A 17,173-nucleotide genomic window follows, 5' to 3' on the forward strand; every position below is an offset into this window, starting at 1 on the left:
GAAGTGAGTTCAAAGCTGGAAAACCGGTCACTTCTAATTGGAATATTTCTGGAAATCTAAGAATATTCTAAAACATACTCTTGGAGCTATTGGAGCTATTTTGAGCTATGCTTTGTGTCAAGGTTGTATAGGAGAGAAAGGTTATACTAATTTTGCTTTCATCTGCTTAGTGCTTATCATAAGTATGGCTTACAAATCATATGAGGCCTAGAAGGTAGAAGCTATTTTCTATGTAATACCAAATATTAGTCTATATATTGGATTTCATAAAGTGGACAGTATCATAAACTGATGTTTGGATTCATGAAATTTTCCTATTTTCGTGGGTAATTTCCTGGTAAAAAAGAAAGAAATGTATTTTTTCAAATGCCTTAGCCGCACAACAGAGTTATCAAAGTTCTATGAAAGTGGAGTTTCGACAGGATTTTGGGGTTTCTTGAGCAGGATTTCTTAGATTCCCGGTAATATTTTTAAAGAGAAACAAGTGGAGGCACTGTTTTTCGCTTCAACATGTTTCTAAAGTAAATAGAAATCGAAATCTGTTTTAATATTCGAATTTTTAAACGAATGTGGTAAAAAGATTCGGCCCGTCTGCGCGCTGACAAAATTCTAGCCAAGATACAAAACAATTAAATCAAGGTGTAAGGGGGGTTACAACCCCCTCCGCCCCCTTGGATTCGCCAGTGGATCTCATGGACACTCTTTACCAGTGTAACCAAGGTAGTAAAGCAGTGAGCTAGGACGTAGTGTTTTATTTTGTTTAATTTTTCAGTTGCAGAAGTTTGTTACATAGATCTATTACAGAGATTAAATTAAAAAAACAAGTTTTTTAAATGGAAAGTAAGTAGCAACATTAAAACTTAAAACAAACAGAAATCCAATGCTTTTGAGTATAATGCATCACGGATAAAGTTGCGTAAGTTAATGAAAATTCGGGGGGGGGGGAGGTAGAAATTTGCATTTCAATATCAAAAGTTACATATTTGTTTTTCTAATTATTTCAATCAAACTACAAAAAAAGGCTTTTTTAATAGAAACTCGTGTAAAAGTTTTTTTTTTTCAAAATCTTGAGAGGGGCACAGGCTCTTCCTGCTCCCTTCCTCATTGATGCCCAATGAATAGATAGATACTTGTAAATGAAACCATAGAACAATGTACAAAAGCAATAAAAAGATCAACAAATCATCCTTCATTCACCATATCCTATAACAAAGGGACTAACATTGATGCTTTTAAGCCCCATTGATGCTGATTGCACAAGACAGAAAGGCAGAAAATTACACAGTAGTTTACAAGACTCTCTCAACAATCATTCACTGAAAAAGATACGAAATTTTTTTTTATAGAAGTTTATCTTTTTATAGCGCATAGTTTTTGAAGTGTAAAGTTTCATAGTAAATTTTCAGAGTATAAAAATCATTTTGACGATTTTGTTGTCCTCCATTCTTGGGTGAGGGCATATTGGGTTTGTACGGAAAGGGTGGTCTTTGAAACTCCAAAGGGGGCTCATCTCTAAATCTTATTTAAACAAGGGTTTTGAGTACTAGCTTAGCTAGTCTGGAAGGGTAGAAAAGTTTTCACCTGCTGGATATGAGTTTGGTGGCACGTCTTTCAAAACTGTTGTATGTTTTTTATAAAGGTTTATGGCTTTTGGGGAGGGAGTGGACAGGTTATATTTAACTAGCCGCAGATTTTTTAACATTGATACTGGAGTTTAGGTCACTGTCAATGGTAAACCAAAGATCTTGCTCTTTATTTACAGAGAAGATTGGGTGGCTTCTTAATACTATTCCTTCTTAATACTTAATTCCCTTAAGTGTGACATCTATGGATACTCGGGGCATATCCATAGACCGAAAACGCGGCAAATCTGTTCAATTGTCTTTTTTTCACCATCATCATCCTGGAATATTTCTTCAAATTGGGTGTGGTGGAGCGGACATAGCGCTTTGGCTGTCATTTTAGCCAGCCCTATGGCTGGCCAAAGAAAATGTCAATTATAAAAAATGGTAAATACATAGCTCTTTTTAACTTCTTCAAATGTATAGTCGTCGACCTTTTCTAATGGAAAACTAGTCTAGCAAAAGCTGCAGGTCTTTGGTGTGTCTCTGGTTAACCTATAGGCCAACATTTAATACAGCACATACTCCACCCCATTAATGTGCAAATATATGCCATGAATTGCGTCTTAAATCGAAAATGGTAAAATTCTAGTTAATTCACTTCTTGCTATCTCAGAAAGGGTTTATGTTAGGAAAATGGAACTCTCAGGGCTGAATCTACAGACTTAATTATGTCTCAGGGAGGTATTTTGAAGCAGCTAACTCCACTCCTTCTCCCTCTAGAGGATCCTGACCTTTATAAATAGGTGTGTCATAAAAGTGAAACCTTGCAAAATAGATCTTCTGCTTAATTGAAGTACAACAAAATTATTTTCAGCTTCATAACTTTGCTTAAATCCATTTTATAAGGTTTTAAAGATATGCAATTACATTTCCTAAATTTTGAAAAGAAAATAGCCTAGATTGATATGGTTCAAAAATCTAGCCTACTCTAATAGCCTAACAGCAGTTGCATTTTAGAACTAAAGGCAGAGAAAAAGCAACTAGTAACTGTAAATCAAGGTAAAATGTTGTTTTGTCAAAATTTCAATAGGTATAGACCTGTCATGTAGCTAAATTTCAGGGCCCTCTAGAGGGAGGAGTGGAGATGGGTACTTTAAAATACCTTCCCAGGACATACTTTAGCCTGTAGACCCATGCCTGAAAATGTCATTTTCCTAACCCTTTCCAAGATAGCAGGAAGTCAAACTCAGGTAAAATGAAGGCTTTTTGGTAAATATGGGACACTGTATTTCTTACCATAAAATAAAGAGAGTAGGCCTATACCTCTAAATATATTTTTTTTTGTGTTATTTCCAAATATAGCTCTTTAACTGAACATTTTGTTTGAAGTCCTTTATGGACCCTTGAAAATAATAATTTGTTTTTTTCTTGTCCTTTTGAATTTTACATTTTTGTTGAACTCTTTCAAACAACATGATGCATATGGGGAAACAAGGGCTTTGGGAGGAGTTTCCAATAAAAAAAACAACATTTTAAAGTTTAAATGGCTACGCTGTTCATAAAAACCTTGTAAGTCCTTAGGCAATAAATTACAGTAAAATTATAGCAGTTTATTTAAATGACTTACCAATAAAGCAAACATACCACTCAATGCCTTTTTTTATGTCCTTTATGAATATAATAATTGCATCTACCACAAATAAAATTCAAGTACTTTTTAACCTAAACTTATCATAAATAATTTTAGCACTAGGAAAATGTTGCATTATTTTTTCAAAAGCAATAGAAAAGATGGCACCAAGTAAACATAGTATTATTTTGTGGAAAATGAGCAATATGTCATACTTTAATTAAAAATTTTTCATTTTTGAGAGCTCAAAAAGTGCTTAAATTTGAATTTGCACCAAGTAAACATAGTATTATTTTGTGGAAAATGAGCAATATGTCATACTTTAATAAAAAAAATTGTCATTTTTGAGAGCTCAAAAGTGCTTAAATTTGAATTTGCACCAAGTAAACATAGTATTAATTTGTGGAAAATGAGCAACATGTCATACTTTAATTAAAAATTTGTGAGAGCTCAAAAAGTGCTTAAATTTGAATTTGCACCAAGTAAACCTAGTATTATTTTGTGGAAAATGAGCAATATGTCATACTTTAATAAAAAAATTGTCATTTTTGAGAGCTCAAAAGTGCTTAAATTTGAATTTGCACCAAGTAAACATAGTATTATTTTGTGGAAAATGAGCAATATGTCATACTTTAATTAAAAATTTGTCATTTTTGAGAGCTCAAAAAGTGCTTAAATTTGAATTTGCACCAAGTAAACATAGTATTAATTTGTGGAAAATGAGCAATATGTCATACTTTAATAAAAAAAATTGTCATTTTTGAGAGCTCAAAAGTGCTTAAATTTGAATTTGCACCAAGTAAACATAGTATTATTTTGTGGAAAATGAGCAATATGTCATACTTTAATTAAAAATTTGTCATTTTTGAGAGCTCAAAAAGTGCTTAAATTTGAATTTGCACCAAGTAAACATAGTATTATTTTGTGGAAAATGAGCAATATGTCATACTTTAATAAAAAATTTGTCATTTTTTTAGAGCTCAAAAAGTGCTTAAATTTGAATTTGCAGTAGAAGAAATTATTATATTCATAAAGAACATAAAAAAGGGCATTGAGTGGTATGTTCACTTTATTGGTAAGTCAGTTATATGAACTATCATAATTTTTTTTCAATTTGTTGTTTTTAAGAGCTCAAAAAGTGCTTAAATTTGAATTTACAGTAGAAGCAATTATTATATTTTTAAAGAGTATTAAAAAGGCATCAAGTTGTATGTTTACTTTATTTGTAAGTCAGCTGTATGAACTGCTATAATCCCAAAGGCCTTGTTACTTGGTCTATGGAATAAGATCTAGGTTTTTTCAGATATAGAGGGGGGAGGGAAATTTGTTGTAGCCCCTCATTTAGATTTTGTCTGCCTTGATTAATTATTAGGATTTTGTTTCCCACTATGACAGCTCCTACAGGAAGATGAGGCTAATACCAATTATTCATCAATGCATTCAAAATACTTGAAGCTATGAAGAAACTTTTAATGTGACAAGGATATAAAAGAAGAATGATTTATTACTTTATAAAATGAAATTGTCTTAAAAACTAACCAAATACATTAAAGGCTCTAAAACAATTGCTACAGAGTAATTTATTTAGAAGAAGTAGATAATGTGCATAGTTTAAGTATATGTGAACACTTTAAGCTCAGCTAGAGTTGACCCAGCTCTAAATGGGTACCTGGAGAAGGCAAGCAGGAAATGTGTGTGCAAGCACAGGATGCATGGTCCCCCACCCTCCATTGCACTTCCTGGCTGATGAGCCATGAAATGGAGATCTGCACTGCTGGTTTGCACCTTAAGGGTCTAGTGCTGTTATACTTTCTTCACTTACTGTCATGCTCAATTCAAGTGTGCTATTTTCTCTGATACTGCTTCATTAATGTCACTCATGGTGTTGCTGTGAAATGGTCAAGAGTAATAGAAAAGATTCCAATATTTTTCAGACCTGAACATTTATCACTCCACATAACAATTGTCTGAGGGCTTGGGTATGACCTTAGTAGGTATTCTATTGTAGTAATAACACTGAAAATAGATTGAGGTGCTTAAAAATTTCATTCAATCTCATCCCATGCTGTATTCAGTGCATTAAAAATAACAAGAATATAAGAGGTCCAATGACAGTGAGGTTCTCACAATAATTGTAACACTTGTTATAGGTCCTGGCACCAAGAGCTCTTGGCTGAATTCATCCAGGTATCTGATAATACTGTGCTATCTAATATCCAAGAGAAATAAAACAGATGGCAGCACAATAACATTTTAAAATTGTCACAAAGAAATTTTAATCTCATTACTCTAATTTGTCTTTACTGTAATTACTCTGATTTTACTTTTTGTTGATAGTGGGTTAAAAATAATTACAATTGTTTGTAATAAAGAGAACAAAGTTTGAGCAATCATAATACAGAAATTTTTCTCTATGTAATTTATTGATTTATGTAAATGATTTTTTTTTATGTTATAAATTTTTTTTTAAATAGTCATTTTGTTCAGCATAGTCAAAAAACATAATTATCTCTTTTTAAACAACTTAATCCCCTACAGTCTTTAGGGGTGGGGCTGCAAGTTACAAACTTTGACCATTGTTTACATATAGTAATGGTTATTGAGAATTGTAAAGACGTTTTCAGGGGGACTTTTCACCTTGAATGGGGGGGGGGAGGAGGAGGAAGGGGTTACGTTTGATGCTATAAACCCTAAAAAACACATACCCGTGACCTTCCTCCTTGAAAAAAAAGTAAAATTCCACATTTTTGTAGATGTGAGACTGAAACCTCTACAAAAGTGCTCTATGATATGCCAAATTTGACAGTGTAATTTTCATGCCACTACCCCTTGAGGGGTATTATTTTGCTTATTAAAATACCCAGCAACTTTTCTGAGGCTTGGAGCTTTTGTTCATTAACATTAAACTTGATTAAAGTTTACAATTTGATCTTTTTTCTTTAGAGTTTTGGTTGCTGCTAGCCCATGCCACTGTTAACCTAAAGTTTATTACTACAAACTGTTTGAATCACCAAATTCTAAGAACAAAGCATTGCACAAAAAAAATGTGTCACATTTTTAGCTTTTATCTACCACAAAACTTTTTCAAATTTTTTAAGTTAGTTTTATACCTCCTCTAGTTGATCTGAAAGTAAAACTTAATAACATTCTAGAAAAATTTTATCCATGCTCTTTGACAACCTGGATACACATGCACTCTTTTGATTTAATCAAATTTAATGAGCAAATGTAGTAATAGAAGTAGCCCCAAAAAATTGAACCTAATGCCCTCAGTTGTTCTGGGGATATTGCTGAGATGTCTTATTGGCAACTAGCATAAAAATAATGTGTTTTGATTTAATTTTATTCATCTTAATGTTCTTAATTGCATTAGTTACAGTAAACATAGAGGCATTAAAACAATATTTAGTTTTTAAACATAATGGGTAAATTGTATATTTTTAGGGGGTTTACCTACCCAATAACCCTAGAGATATATGTATAATAGACTGTTCAACTAAACTGAACAAAATGCCTGTCTTAAAATTTTGATTGAAAGTGTTTGGAAAATTATGGGCTAAACAGGAGAGCTGATTTGTCCTCCAATAACTTTCGACTTAAAATGTGCGCTAGAACTTTTAATTCCTGATCCAATTAGCTCCTATAAAATATCAATGATATTACTAGCTATAATAGAGCAATACTGCCAACATATTGCTTATATGTCCTTTTAATATCTACATGCACATATTTTTTGTTCATTAAACATTCCCTAAAAGTTTCATCTTAATGTTCTTAATTGCATCAGTTACATTAAACATAGAGGCATTATTAAAAGCATACAAATAGTGTCTTCTGGCTATTTCAAAAGTTCCCATCTCTAATTGTTTTTTTTTTTTTTTTTTCAGTCGGAACCCCCTTGGCTAAGGAATTACAGATGTAACTGTCAAACCGTATGAAAAATTGGTCTCCTTGTGTGGTTTTTTTGGGAAGTTTGGCATTTTTTTCAATTTTTCCTAAACATTGGATTTCTTTTGAAGCCATCATGTCAGCTTGGCTGAGTTTGGCAGAGTCTTTCGTATCTCTCGTATCTCGTATCGTCCCAGTAGTTGATTCAAAAAGGGAATTGAATGAGAATTCGGTGGCTCCTCCAGGGAGTTTTGGATCTATCATGTCAGCTTGGCAGAGTAGCGATGACTACCGATCTGTATCGTCTCTCGTATCGTCTTTTGAAGCCAAGAATTTGAGCCATAAATTGAACGAGATCTTAGTGGTTCGTCCAGACCCAGTAGTTGATTCAAGAATGGATGACCAAGAAACATCCTCGTCAGTTCAACCATCAAATGAGACTCAATTGAATGAGATCATGGTGGCTCCTCCAGACCCTATAGTTAATTCAAGAAGGGATGATCAAGAAACATCCTCGTCAGTTCAACCATCAAATGAGACTCAATTGAATGAGATCTTGGTGGCTCCTCCAGGGAGTTCTGGATCCTCCAGGGAGAATGCAAAACTTACAGGAAGAATGAAAGATCTCTATGAAAAGGTTAGTGGTATTTTCGTTCTTGAGAAGAAAGGGATGGGGACTTACAATTACTCTGTGCGGCTAAGCCGATTAGCTTCTAAAAGGAGATGGGATTCTATGTGGGAGCAGGTAGGCTTAAATTATATCATAAAAATAAAGGAAAGAGCAAATAATTCGAGTCGGATGTTTTTTTTTCTTGTTTTTACGCCTAATTGTGAATTCGGACAAAATTGATGCAAAAATCATTTGAAAAAATAAATCTTATCTTAAATGTTCTCTGAAGGGATTTTCTATGAGTTTCATATTTTCAAAATATTGCATGATTTAAAAAAAAGTCTTCAAATCCAAACCGAAGCTGAAAAGGATAGAAACCCCTTTAAAAGTTGAGTGTTTTAGCTGTCCAAATCTTATAAAAACGTATTTTGAGCTTCGGTTTGGATTTGCAGACTTTTTAAAAAAACAAAAAAGTTGTGCAACATAATATATTCTTTTTTAGCCATTACAGTATTGAAATATATACTATCTCTTTGCAAAATCAATAATTGTGTATGTATGTATTTTTTTTTTAAATGGCTCCACATTTTTTCCAGAAAATCGGTATCCTGGAATTTCTTGCCTAAAAAAACTATCTATACAGCTCAGAAGTTTGAGCAGATTCGTTAAAAGCCTTAATTTTGGGATAAAAGATTCATTTGAGTAATGTCATCTTTATGTACATCAGTATCGCAATGACATCATGCACTAACATAATTTTGAATTGAACTTTAAAGTATCTTTATTTTTTTTAATAAATGTTATTTTATCTTAGTTCTCAGTTCTCTAAAGCTATTATGCTATTATGCATGATGTTCGTATTATGCATGAGATTCGTATTATACGAGTTTCTAAAGCTATTATGTAAAGTGGAAAAATATTTATTGTGTCTCATGCAAAATTTTATTCTTTTCAATTGAAACTAGAAAAATTTAAAGATAAGTTTTATTTTCTATTTGGTTGAATCCACTTATAGCATAAAAAGAGAGATACGACAGAATAAACACTAGTAAGCTTACAGTTTTCAACGCAACTGGGCATATAATGCCTGTCTGAAGACCCAAAAAAAAAAAATTTCCAATTGTTACAAATGAGTTGTGTCTTGTCATGGTTGAAAGCATTCTAAGCCACAAGTATTGCAAGTATTTGCCGCGGCAATTATTATTAGTCCTAGTCGCAAGTTGTCACTGTTGCAATCAAAATAGCATTAGTATTGCTTCTGAAACTGTCCAGGTAATAACCTTACCCGTTCCTAAGATCTTGCAGATACAGATACAATTAGATGCACATAACATCTTTTCATTTAGTTCAGCATACTGTTCTAAATTTCATGAATTTTCAGCACGAGATGAGGTGAGAATCTTAATTTTAGGACACAAACCCTCAAGGTTTTAAAGTCGTCTGAAAATATTGTGCGTGAACGCTTACTCGACACCAGAGAACAAAAATGGTCAAAAATAAAGTTGTCATAAACCGAGTGTTTTACTTTTAATTTACTAATCTGCTATAGACTTTGGTTTATCCCTCGCTTCTTTCTGTCTTCTTCGCTACATGACAAACCAGTGCACATGCCTGGTGGTATACTTTAGCACTGACAATGTTACAAAAATAAATCAAGCCAAAGTAAATACAAGCCTACAGCATCAACATAAATATATAAAAAAAAGAATATAATCCCCCGCCAACTTATTAAACACAAAATACCTAATCATTTGATATTAATTAAATATTTGGAAACCCGTCATAACTTACATATAAATTCGTCATACCTTTGCTCCTCGCACCCAATAATTTTGACAAATTTCAACTTTGAGATTATATTTTGCAACTTTTTAATAAATAGTAAGTTCATCAATTCTGAAAAAATTATTTTCATCACTGCTTTGTTAAGTTTTTTTTTTAAGTTTGTTAATTAAGTTTTATCTAAGAGGACCATAAGGAATGATTGATCATTCCTTAGTTCTATGATTATAGCAAGCATGAAATGTTCACAAAAAGCAAATTTTGTGCTTTTGTGAAAAGCACAAAATGTTCCAGGAAAGTCTAAAAGGATTTGTTAATAGCAAGCATAATTATATATGAAGAAAAAAGGTCTTGACCAGACATTGCAACCATCTCGAGGTTTTCGCTCTTGTAATGTATTTAGCCAGTCTTCAAAATTTTCAAGCCAGTCTTCAAAAATTTTTTAGTTCGGAAAAACATATTGTCTATTGTCTGCAAATGATTGACTTTTCTTTTCTTTTCTAGATAATAAAGTAGCTGGGCAGTAAATTTCGGAAAGTAAATTTCTCTGTATAAGCCTGTTCTCTGTTGCATTCGTCTTTTTGTGTATAGACGCTTATATTTACATAAAAAGACAGTGCAGCAGAACTGGTTTCTTATAATTTTAAAGTTTAAATAAAAAAAAACAAGGGTTCTAAACCTCAAGTTAAATAGAATCTCAGTAAAATTTGCGTATATTTTTTTTTGCTCCCCTTTTTATATTTTACTAAAAAAATAGAACCATCAAAAAATTTTTAATCAATTTTGCTTCAATTTTTTGCTCATCCTTCACCCAACGAATTTACTGCTCATTGAAGCTGTGCAATTATGTGGCCTCTGCTCCTGCCAAAGAACCTCTTCCTGACTCAACATACAACAACATTTTTTTATTTTATATTTTAATATAAATTTAATCAATAAAATATTGTTTCTTTGTATTCTTGCAAACTGCTTGTTGTTCTTAGAGCTAGGGATAGTTCATAGGGACGGAGTACAAGATAGAGAAAATTAAAATAAATACATAACTATGTTTATCAAAACAATTTATGAAGAGCACTTACTATACACGAACAACTATTGTATACTTTCAACTTTAAGCATCCCCTTTTAAGAAGGGGATGCCATGAAGGAAAAGTGATATTGTGGTTATGTTTCAAAAACAGTTTCGACAGACCTATTTTGGGCCCGCCATTTTATATTTGCGGATTAATGCTAAACTTAAAAAATGTAGCTAGGACTTTTTTATATATAGAGTGAACCTGATAAAAGTAGGAAAGGGGATCTTGCTTGTCCATAAACCCCAATGCCAGGGTTTACTGTATCTATATGCTTACTAATGGCGAAGTAATAGTAATCATAAAATGACTAAAATAATTCATTCTTTCAAATATATTGACCATCGGGTAAAGAATAATTTCAATTGAAAATATATTGCGTATTCATTGAAGAGACAATGCTACTAATTGTTTTGGGGAGTTAAATGAGGGTTCCACAACTCATATTAATGGTCTTTTCCGTTTCTTTTTGTGCTGGATTTCTTCATTCAATTTAGTCTGTTTGGTTTAAGATTGTTAACTTAGAGGATTCGACTTATGCCCGCTCTGATCTCTAAAATTGTGTCTTTTCTTTCGCGAAAATGCATCGTTTTCATGCATTGAATTTTTAAATCAAATAACAGTGTATACAGTACTTTTGCGTTGACGATAGCTTCTGGTCTATGGATGTGCATCCTAACCTCAAAAAACCTTTGGGCGTTTTCATGAGTATCTAGGCTTGTATGAGAAGCCTAGAGGAAACTTTTAAGAACCTAATAAAATTATTGAAGAAGAATTTTTATCGTCCTTCAAAAGAACTATGCAGTAAGGTCGTGGAAATATGGCATATATTTTATGACATTTTACAAAATGTTGAAGATTAGCAAAAAATATATAAAACGCCTTTTAAACCGTCGATTGTTGAAAAGACGCTATACTTTTGACTGTGGGGGAGACCTGTACTTAACGCTTTCGGTCTCTAAAACTCATGAAAATTTGGTTATAATAGATTTTGAGTTGATTGTAAATCGAAAGTAACTAGAACAAAAGAGGTTATAGCATTAAGTGTTAATTATTTATAGCATAAGTGCAACAGCATTTTTCATAAGCTTGCTCTTTGGGAAACAAGTTCTTTCTGCTGTTGTAATTGAAAATACCCTTTATAACAATTTTTTGGCCGATTCGAGATATAAGGCTCAACCCCTTTTCATAGATTGTTGGCAACAGTAGTATTTTTTTTAGTAATGACTTTAGTGCAATCAGGCTTTCTAAACATAGGAATTGACTATCCCTTGTGAGGTGTTTCTTTACCTACCGTAACGGTGATACTAGTATATAGCTAGTAAGAATGGTGGGTACTCAGAAGAATATCCATTGACACCCTGTTATATCTCTAGAAGCCGTATTATTAATCTTTTGGAGGAGTATAAACAGCTTTCTATGAGCTCTGCAGAACACGGGCATTCATTTTTGGGAACAAGCTTTGTGTAAAATTTGCAGAGAAGTATAATTGAGATGGATGGCATTGTGTCCATAGAAGGTATAATTTCACCATGCTTTCTTGCCCAGAAGGAACAAACCCATTCGAGAATATCTACCGCGTGAATGGATGGTGAAAATATATTTTTGAGGAGATGGGATTAATCAATTTTCTTTATAGCTTTACCTCCAAAGATGAAACCAGGGTGTTGCACGATCTTTGACTGACTAACTGATTTTTTTGTGTGTTCTCTCTGTCTTTGATTTTTGGAAACTGACCCTCTTGGCAATAGATCACTTTTCTGCCTCCACAAGATATACCTGTGGGTACCGGGAAACCTAGGTTGTGTCTCCATTTCTAAGGACATTTGTCAGTATCAGTAAAAAAGTGTAGAGAATTCTTTACCTCAAAACAGCGTCGATCTGAAAACACTGTCAATTAGTCCAATCTGTTTTAATGTATTGCACCTTGCATACGGTAAAGCCCTGCTTGTCCATAAATGTGGTCATGATAAAAGTTGAAAAACTCAAGAAGAAAGTGTTCTCCACTAATATTTAATATTTGCACCATAATGCATTTTAAATTACATAAGCCGATTTTTTTTTTCTGTTGACAAGATTATTACCTGCCCTTTAAATAAAAATGGTTAATGGCCTCTTTTGAATTATATTATTGAAAACAGGAAGTTTTGCATAAAAAGCAAAAAGTTCAAACCAAACGAGAACCAAAAAGTAAAATCCAAAAGATTTTGCATAAACTCTTAGTTTGAGCAAAATAATTTTGATAAATCAAGCAGAAATCCATAAGAGAAGGAAACATAAAATGAAGAAAAATGAAAAGAGTGAATGAAAGCAAGCTTAGAATGAACGTAAGTTGCCGTAAGTAAGGGTGGTGATGTCTAGTGCGGGCTAATCAACAAAAAACTTCAAAAATCCTCAGAAAAACCGGTAATTTAAGGCATTACTTAAAGTTTATTTTAGCTCTTTGGATGCAAGTTTCGAGTAGGGACTATAAGAACGATTGATAAAACCCAGCAGATTAAATACGATTTTACGTTTTATTCTGACACAATCTTCCTATATTAGCTGTCTTACAAAACAAAATTGAGTCTTCGTCAGTATGGATATATACACTGTCTGTGTCAACTAGAATTTCCCTGTGGACATTGAGATTGGCAAAGCCATTTATCCTACTTTCAGACGTCACGTTTCTTAGGTATGTCTTGATTCTCCGAAGTGTAAAAGGAGCGCTCTGTTGTGCTGGTCGATACAGGTATAGTGATTAAAATATTAAGTAAGATATGGTTGTTCGGAGAGATTGCTTTGCCTCAAATATTTAGAAAATCAGTTGCATTGACATGGTGTGCCTTGTTCCGTTAGAGAAATTTTTGCCAAATTTTTCTTTCCGCCCTCAAACGTTTAAGGTGTTGTTTTCCAAATCTTCTTCATAAATTTCGATCAACTTCAAAAATGGCTCTTTCATCTCTTTACTTTCTTCACTATTCTGTGGATAAGTGTGAAGCAAACAGTGAAACCCTTTTAAAATATTCTTGTGCTTTAAGAGACGTTCTTCTATAAAGTTTTATACTTTCAATCCAGAAGATGAATAAGTTAATTCTTTAAAATTGTTCGGTGCTTTCGGCTGAGACATTTCTTCTGTGTATCTGCCTGTCTACAATCCTTGTAACACTAATTGTAGTTCCATTCTTTTTGGCCAAATTTCCATTCAATTTGGCCAAAGAAAATAAAATCAGTGAAAAATAGAATGTTAAACTTTATTTTGCCGTGGGGGGAGGGAAGGTGTCAGCACGCCATAAGTTGAACACCTTACGAATCGTGCATGTTGTTTCAATATCTCTGAAATACTTTCAAAAAAGCGCCTTGTTGTTCTAATAAAATGACCCTTGTGTTTCAGAAGTAACTCTTAAAGAGTTGGGAAAAATTCAAACATTAGTGTAAGGAACGAGGTGCTGAGGAGGGGGTAACCCCCTGCATATATATAATAATTTTTATTCGTTTTAGGTTTTAATCTTTTTCTTTGTTCAACATAAAAAATACAAAAACGATATTATTATATTCCAACAGAGGGCAGAGCTCGTAAGGCTGGGACAGTACAAAAGCATAGAAAAAGCATCAACATCACATCATAATAATGACTCCAAAATATAACACGGCAAAAGGCAAACAAAATAGAAAAAAAATTATAAAAGAGAAGTAACAAGGATAATTAAATCAATAAATATCGGGCAGGAGGGCGTGGGAGGCCATCCCAGACACAGGGACACAAAAACAAAGCACACAAATAAGAAGATCAAATAATTTAATTTTTCATCATCAATGGTGAATAATCAAAATTTTAACAAGCAATCTTTAATATTTTCTTTTTTAAATTTAGCTTAGATTTTTGGGATGGATCAAACAGAATTCTATCATTCAGCTTATAATTGTTAGCAATTAAGGGTATTTGGTACCTAATCGAAAACCTTGACCTTTCAGAACTTACAAGGGAATTTGGTACATCCTAGACCTCCGACAATCCGAACGAGGAAGTAAAATTAACAGATATTTGTCATAGAAATAATATGTTTGAAAAAATTCAAACATAGCCTAAAGAATGAGGTGTTGAGGACCCCCTGCATATACATAATAATTTTTGTTCGTTTTAAGTTTTAATGTTATTTCTTACTTTTAGTTTAAATGTTGCTCTTAATTTATGACTGTTTTTTAAATAATTCCAGGAAATCTGGCCCAACGTGTAAGAAAAAAAACCCTTCTCATGAAAATATCCTCTTGACAATTCAATCCGTGAAAATTTACGCCAGACAATTACTCTGAACCACAATTTCGATCAACTTCAAAAATGGCTCTTTCATCTCTTTAGAAAATAAAATCAGTGAAAAATAGAATGTTAAACTTTATTTTGCCGTGGGGGGAGGGAAGGTGTCTGCACGCCATAAGTTGAACACCTTACGAATCGTGCATGTTGTTTCAATATCTCTGGCGGGTTGTCCATATTGCTGATGGACGGGTTCTCTTTGGTAACAAACGTAGTGAGAGCCAATTCAAGTTTTGTTCCACTTCCTTTTTGTAGCTCTTTAATGTTAACAATGCTTGATATAGCAACAGGGCCCTTGACTGATACCTAGTGCTTTGCTCAATCTTTGACAAATTTTTTAAGGCCTACTACCGCTCTATCTTGATAGGTCCATAGAACTTGCTTGCTTGCTTTTTTTTTTTTTTTTTTTTTTTTTTTACTGAACTAAGTATTTACAGTATACATTACAATATAATACTCTTCTGATCTTGTCAAGTGCCTGACAAAAGGCTCTTTAGAAGGGCAGTCCAGTAGACCTGAAACAAATATACCCTCATTTAAAATTTGATTCAATCCAAATTTCAATTTTCAACCCATCAACTAACAGTGGTCCCCCAATTACCTAAAAAAAATTCACATAATACCAATCTATTAGCTTTATACAAGTTCGTAATTTTTCCTTTTTCCATTTCAAACACCATAATTAGTTAAGGCCTTTTCATTGTAGTTGCCCTGAAAAATTAAAAAAGTACACCAGCTTTGCCTGAAAAACTTTATTAAAGACACGGCTGAATGTGAAAATTGCCTTTGCTTTTGAAATTTATTCTGCTTTTCAACTGGCTGCAAACTACCACGTTTTCTTATATTTTCTCATGCTGTCGATAAATGAGTTTCTTAAATTGAAATTGCTGGAACTCAAATAAGGAGAAATAATATGTAACAATATCGTACAGATATGTAAGTTTCTGAACCGTCTCTATTTGACAATACGGGAGAATAAGGACACGGAAAAAAAACGAAGCTATCCACAGCAAAAAAGAAAATAATAATTTTGCAAAAAAAAAATCTTATTTGAGCCATGATTTCAATGAGGCTTTTTCAGGAAAAGACTTCGCGCTTCTGATTTTTTTTTTTTTTTTTTTTTTTTTTTTTTTTTTTTCTTAGCAACTAAGCGGATTTGAAAATTGTTTCCACTCAACCAATTTTGCCTAAGAAAACTATAATAAAGAAAGGTCAGTACTTGGAATTCTATTTTTTTTTCTTTTGTTGTCCTGTTGCCTTGCATTGTCTTGCTTTGCCTGCTTGGTCTCCGAACTTTTAAGAAAACGCTCTAGTATGTTACTTTAAAAATCTAACCCAAAATACTACTCGAACCTTATTAGAAACTATATAGGATTAATCAAAATATAGCTCATGCTTTGTATACAAAATATTTTGTTGCTAAACTCCAATTCAGCTCAGGTTCGTTTTGATGGAAATTGGCATTAGGGCATTGTCAATAGTCTTTATCGAATTTACTTCTTATGGCACTTGGTATTAACCAAGTGACATATAGCAATCGCCAATTCTGTCGGTCTGTCGGTCCCGGTTTTGCTACTTTAGGCACTTCCAGGTAAGCTAGGACGATGAAATTTGGCAAGCGTATCAGGGACCGAACCAGATTAAATTAGAAATAGTCGTTTTCCTGATTTGACCATCTGGAGGGGGGAGGGACTGGGGGGCCGTTTAATTCGGAAAAAATAAAAAAAAATGAAGTATTTTTAACTTATGAGCAGGTGATGGGATCTTAATGAAATTTGATGTTTGGAATAATATTGTGTCTCAGAGCTCTTATTTTAAATCCCGACCGGATCTGATGACATTGAGCGGAGTTGGAGGGGGAAACCTAAAGTCCCGGTTTTGCTACTTTAGGCACTTCCAGGTAAGCTAGGACGATGAAATTTGGCAAGCGTATCAGGGACCGGACCAGATTAAATTAGAAATAGTCGTTTTCCCGATTTGACCATCTGGGGGGGGAGTGGGGGGCCGGTTAATTCGGAAAAAATAGAAAAAATGAAGTATTTTTAACTTATGAGCGGGTGATTGGATCTTAATGAAATTTGATGTTTGGAATGATATTGTGTCTTAGAGCTCTTATTTAAAATCCCGACCAGATCTGATGACATTGGGGGGAGTTGGAGGGGGGAAACCTAAAATCTTGGAAAACACTTAGAGTTGAGGGACCGGGATGAAACTTGATGGGAAAAATAAGCGCAAGTCCCAGATACATGATTGACATAATCGGAACTGATTCGCTCTCTTTGGGGTAGTTGGGGGGGGGAGTAATTCTTAAAAATTAGAAAAATGAGGTAT

At 33.3% G+C, this 17,173-nt stretch overlaps 1 protein-coding gene across 3 annotated transcripts in view; it reads left to right on the top strand.

The window, feature by feature from the left end:
* The window catches only part of LOC136033739 (uncharacterized), an 84,869-nt gene that overhangs the window by 38,725 nt on the left and 28,971 nt on the right, over positions 1-17,173 (top strand). The window contains exons 1-3 of one of the 3 annotated variants that reach the window (XM_065714635.1): positions 1,900-2,009; positions 7,083-7,720; positions 9,980-10,431. In XM_065714635.1, the coding sequence (XP_065570707.1) occupies positions 7,130-7,720; positions 9,980-9,991 (603 nt within the window). In that variant the 5' untranslated portion in view covers positions 1,900-2,009; positions 7,083-7,129 and the 3' untranslated portion in view covers positions 9,992-10,431. Of the gene's footprint in view, positions 1-1,899; positions 2,010-7,082; positions 7,721-9,979; positions 10,432-17,173 lie in introns of those variants that run through there. The other 2 variants (XM_065714632.1, XM_065714633.1) reach the window with 2 other exon arrangements.

Source organism: Artemia franciscana, chromosome 12, assembly GCF_032884065.1.
Source record: "Artemia franciscana chromosome 12, ASM3288406v1, whole genome shotgun sequence".
Lineage (NCBI taxonomy): Eukaryota > Metazoa > Arthropoda > Branchiopoda > Anostraca > Artemiidae > Artemia > Artemia franciscana.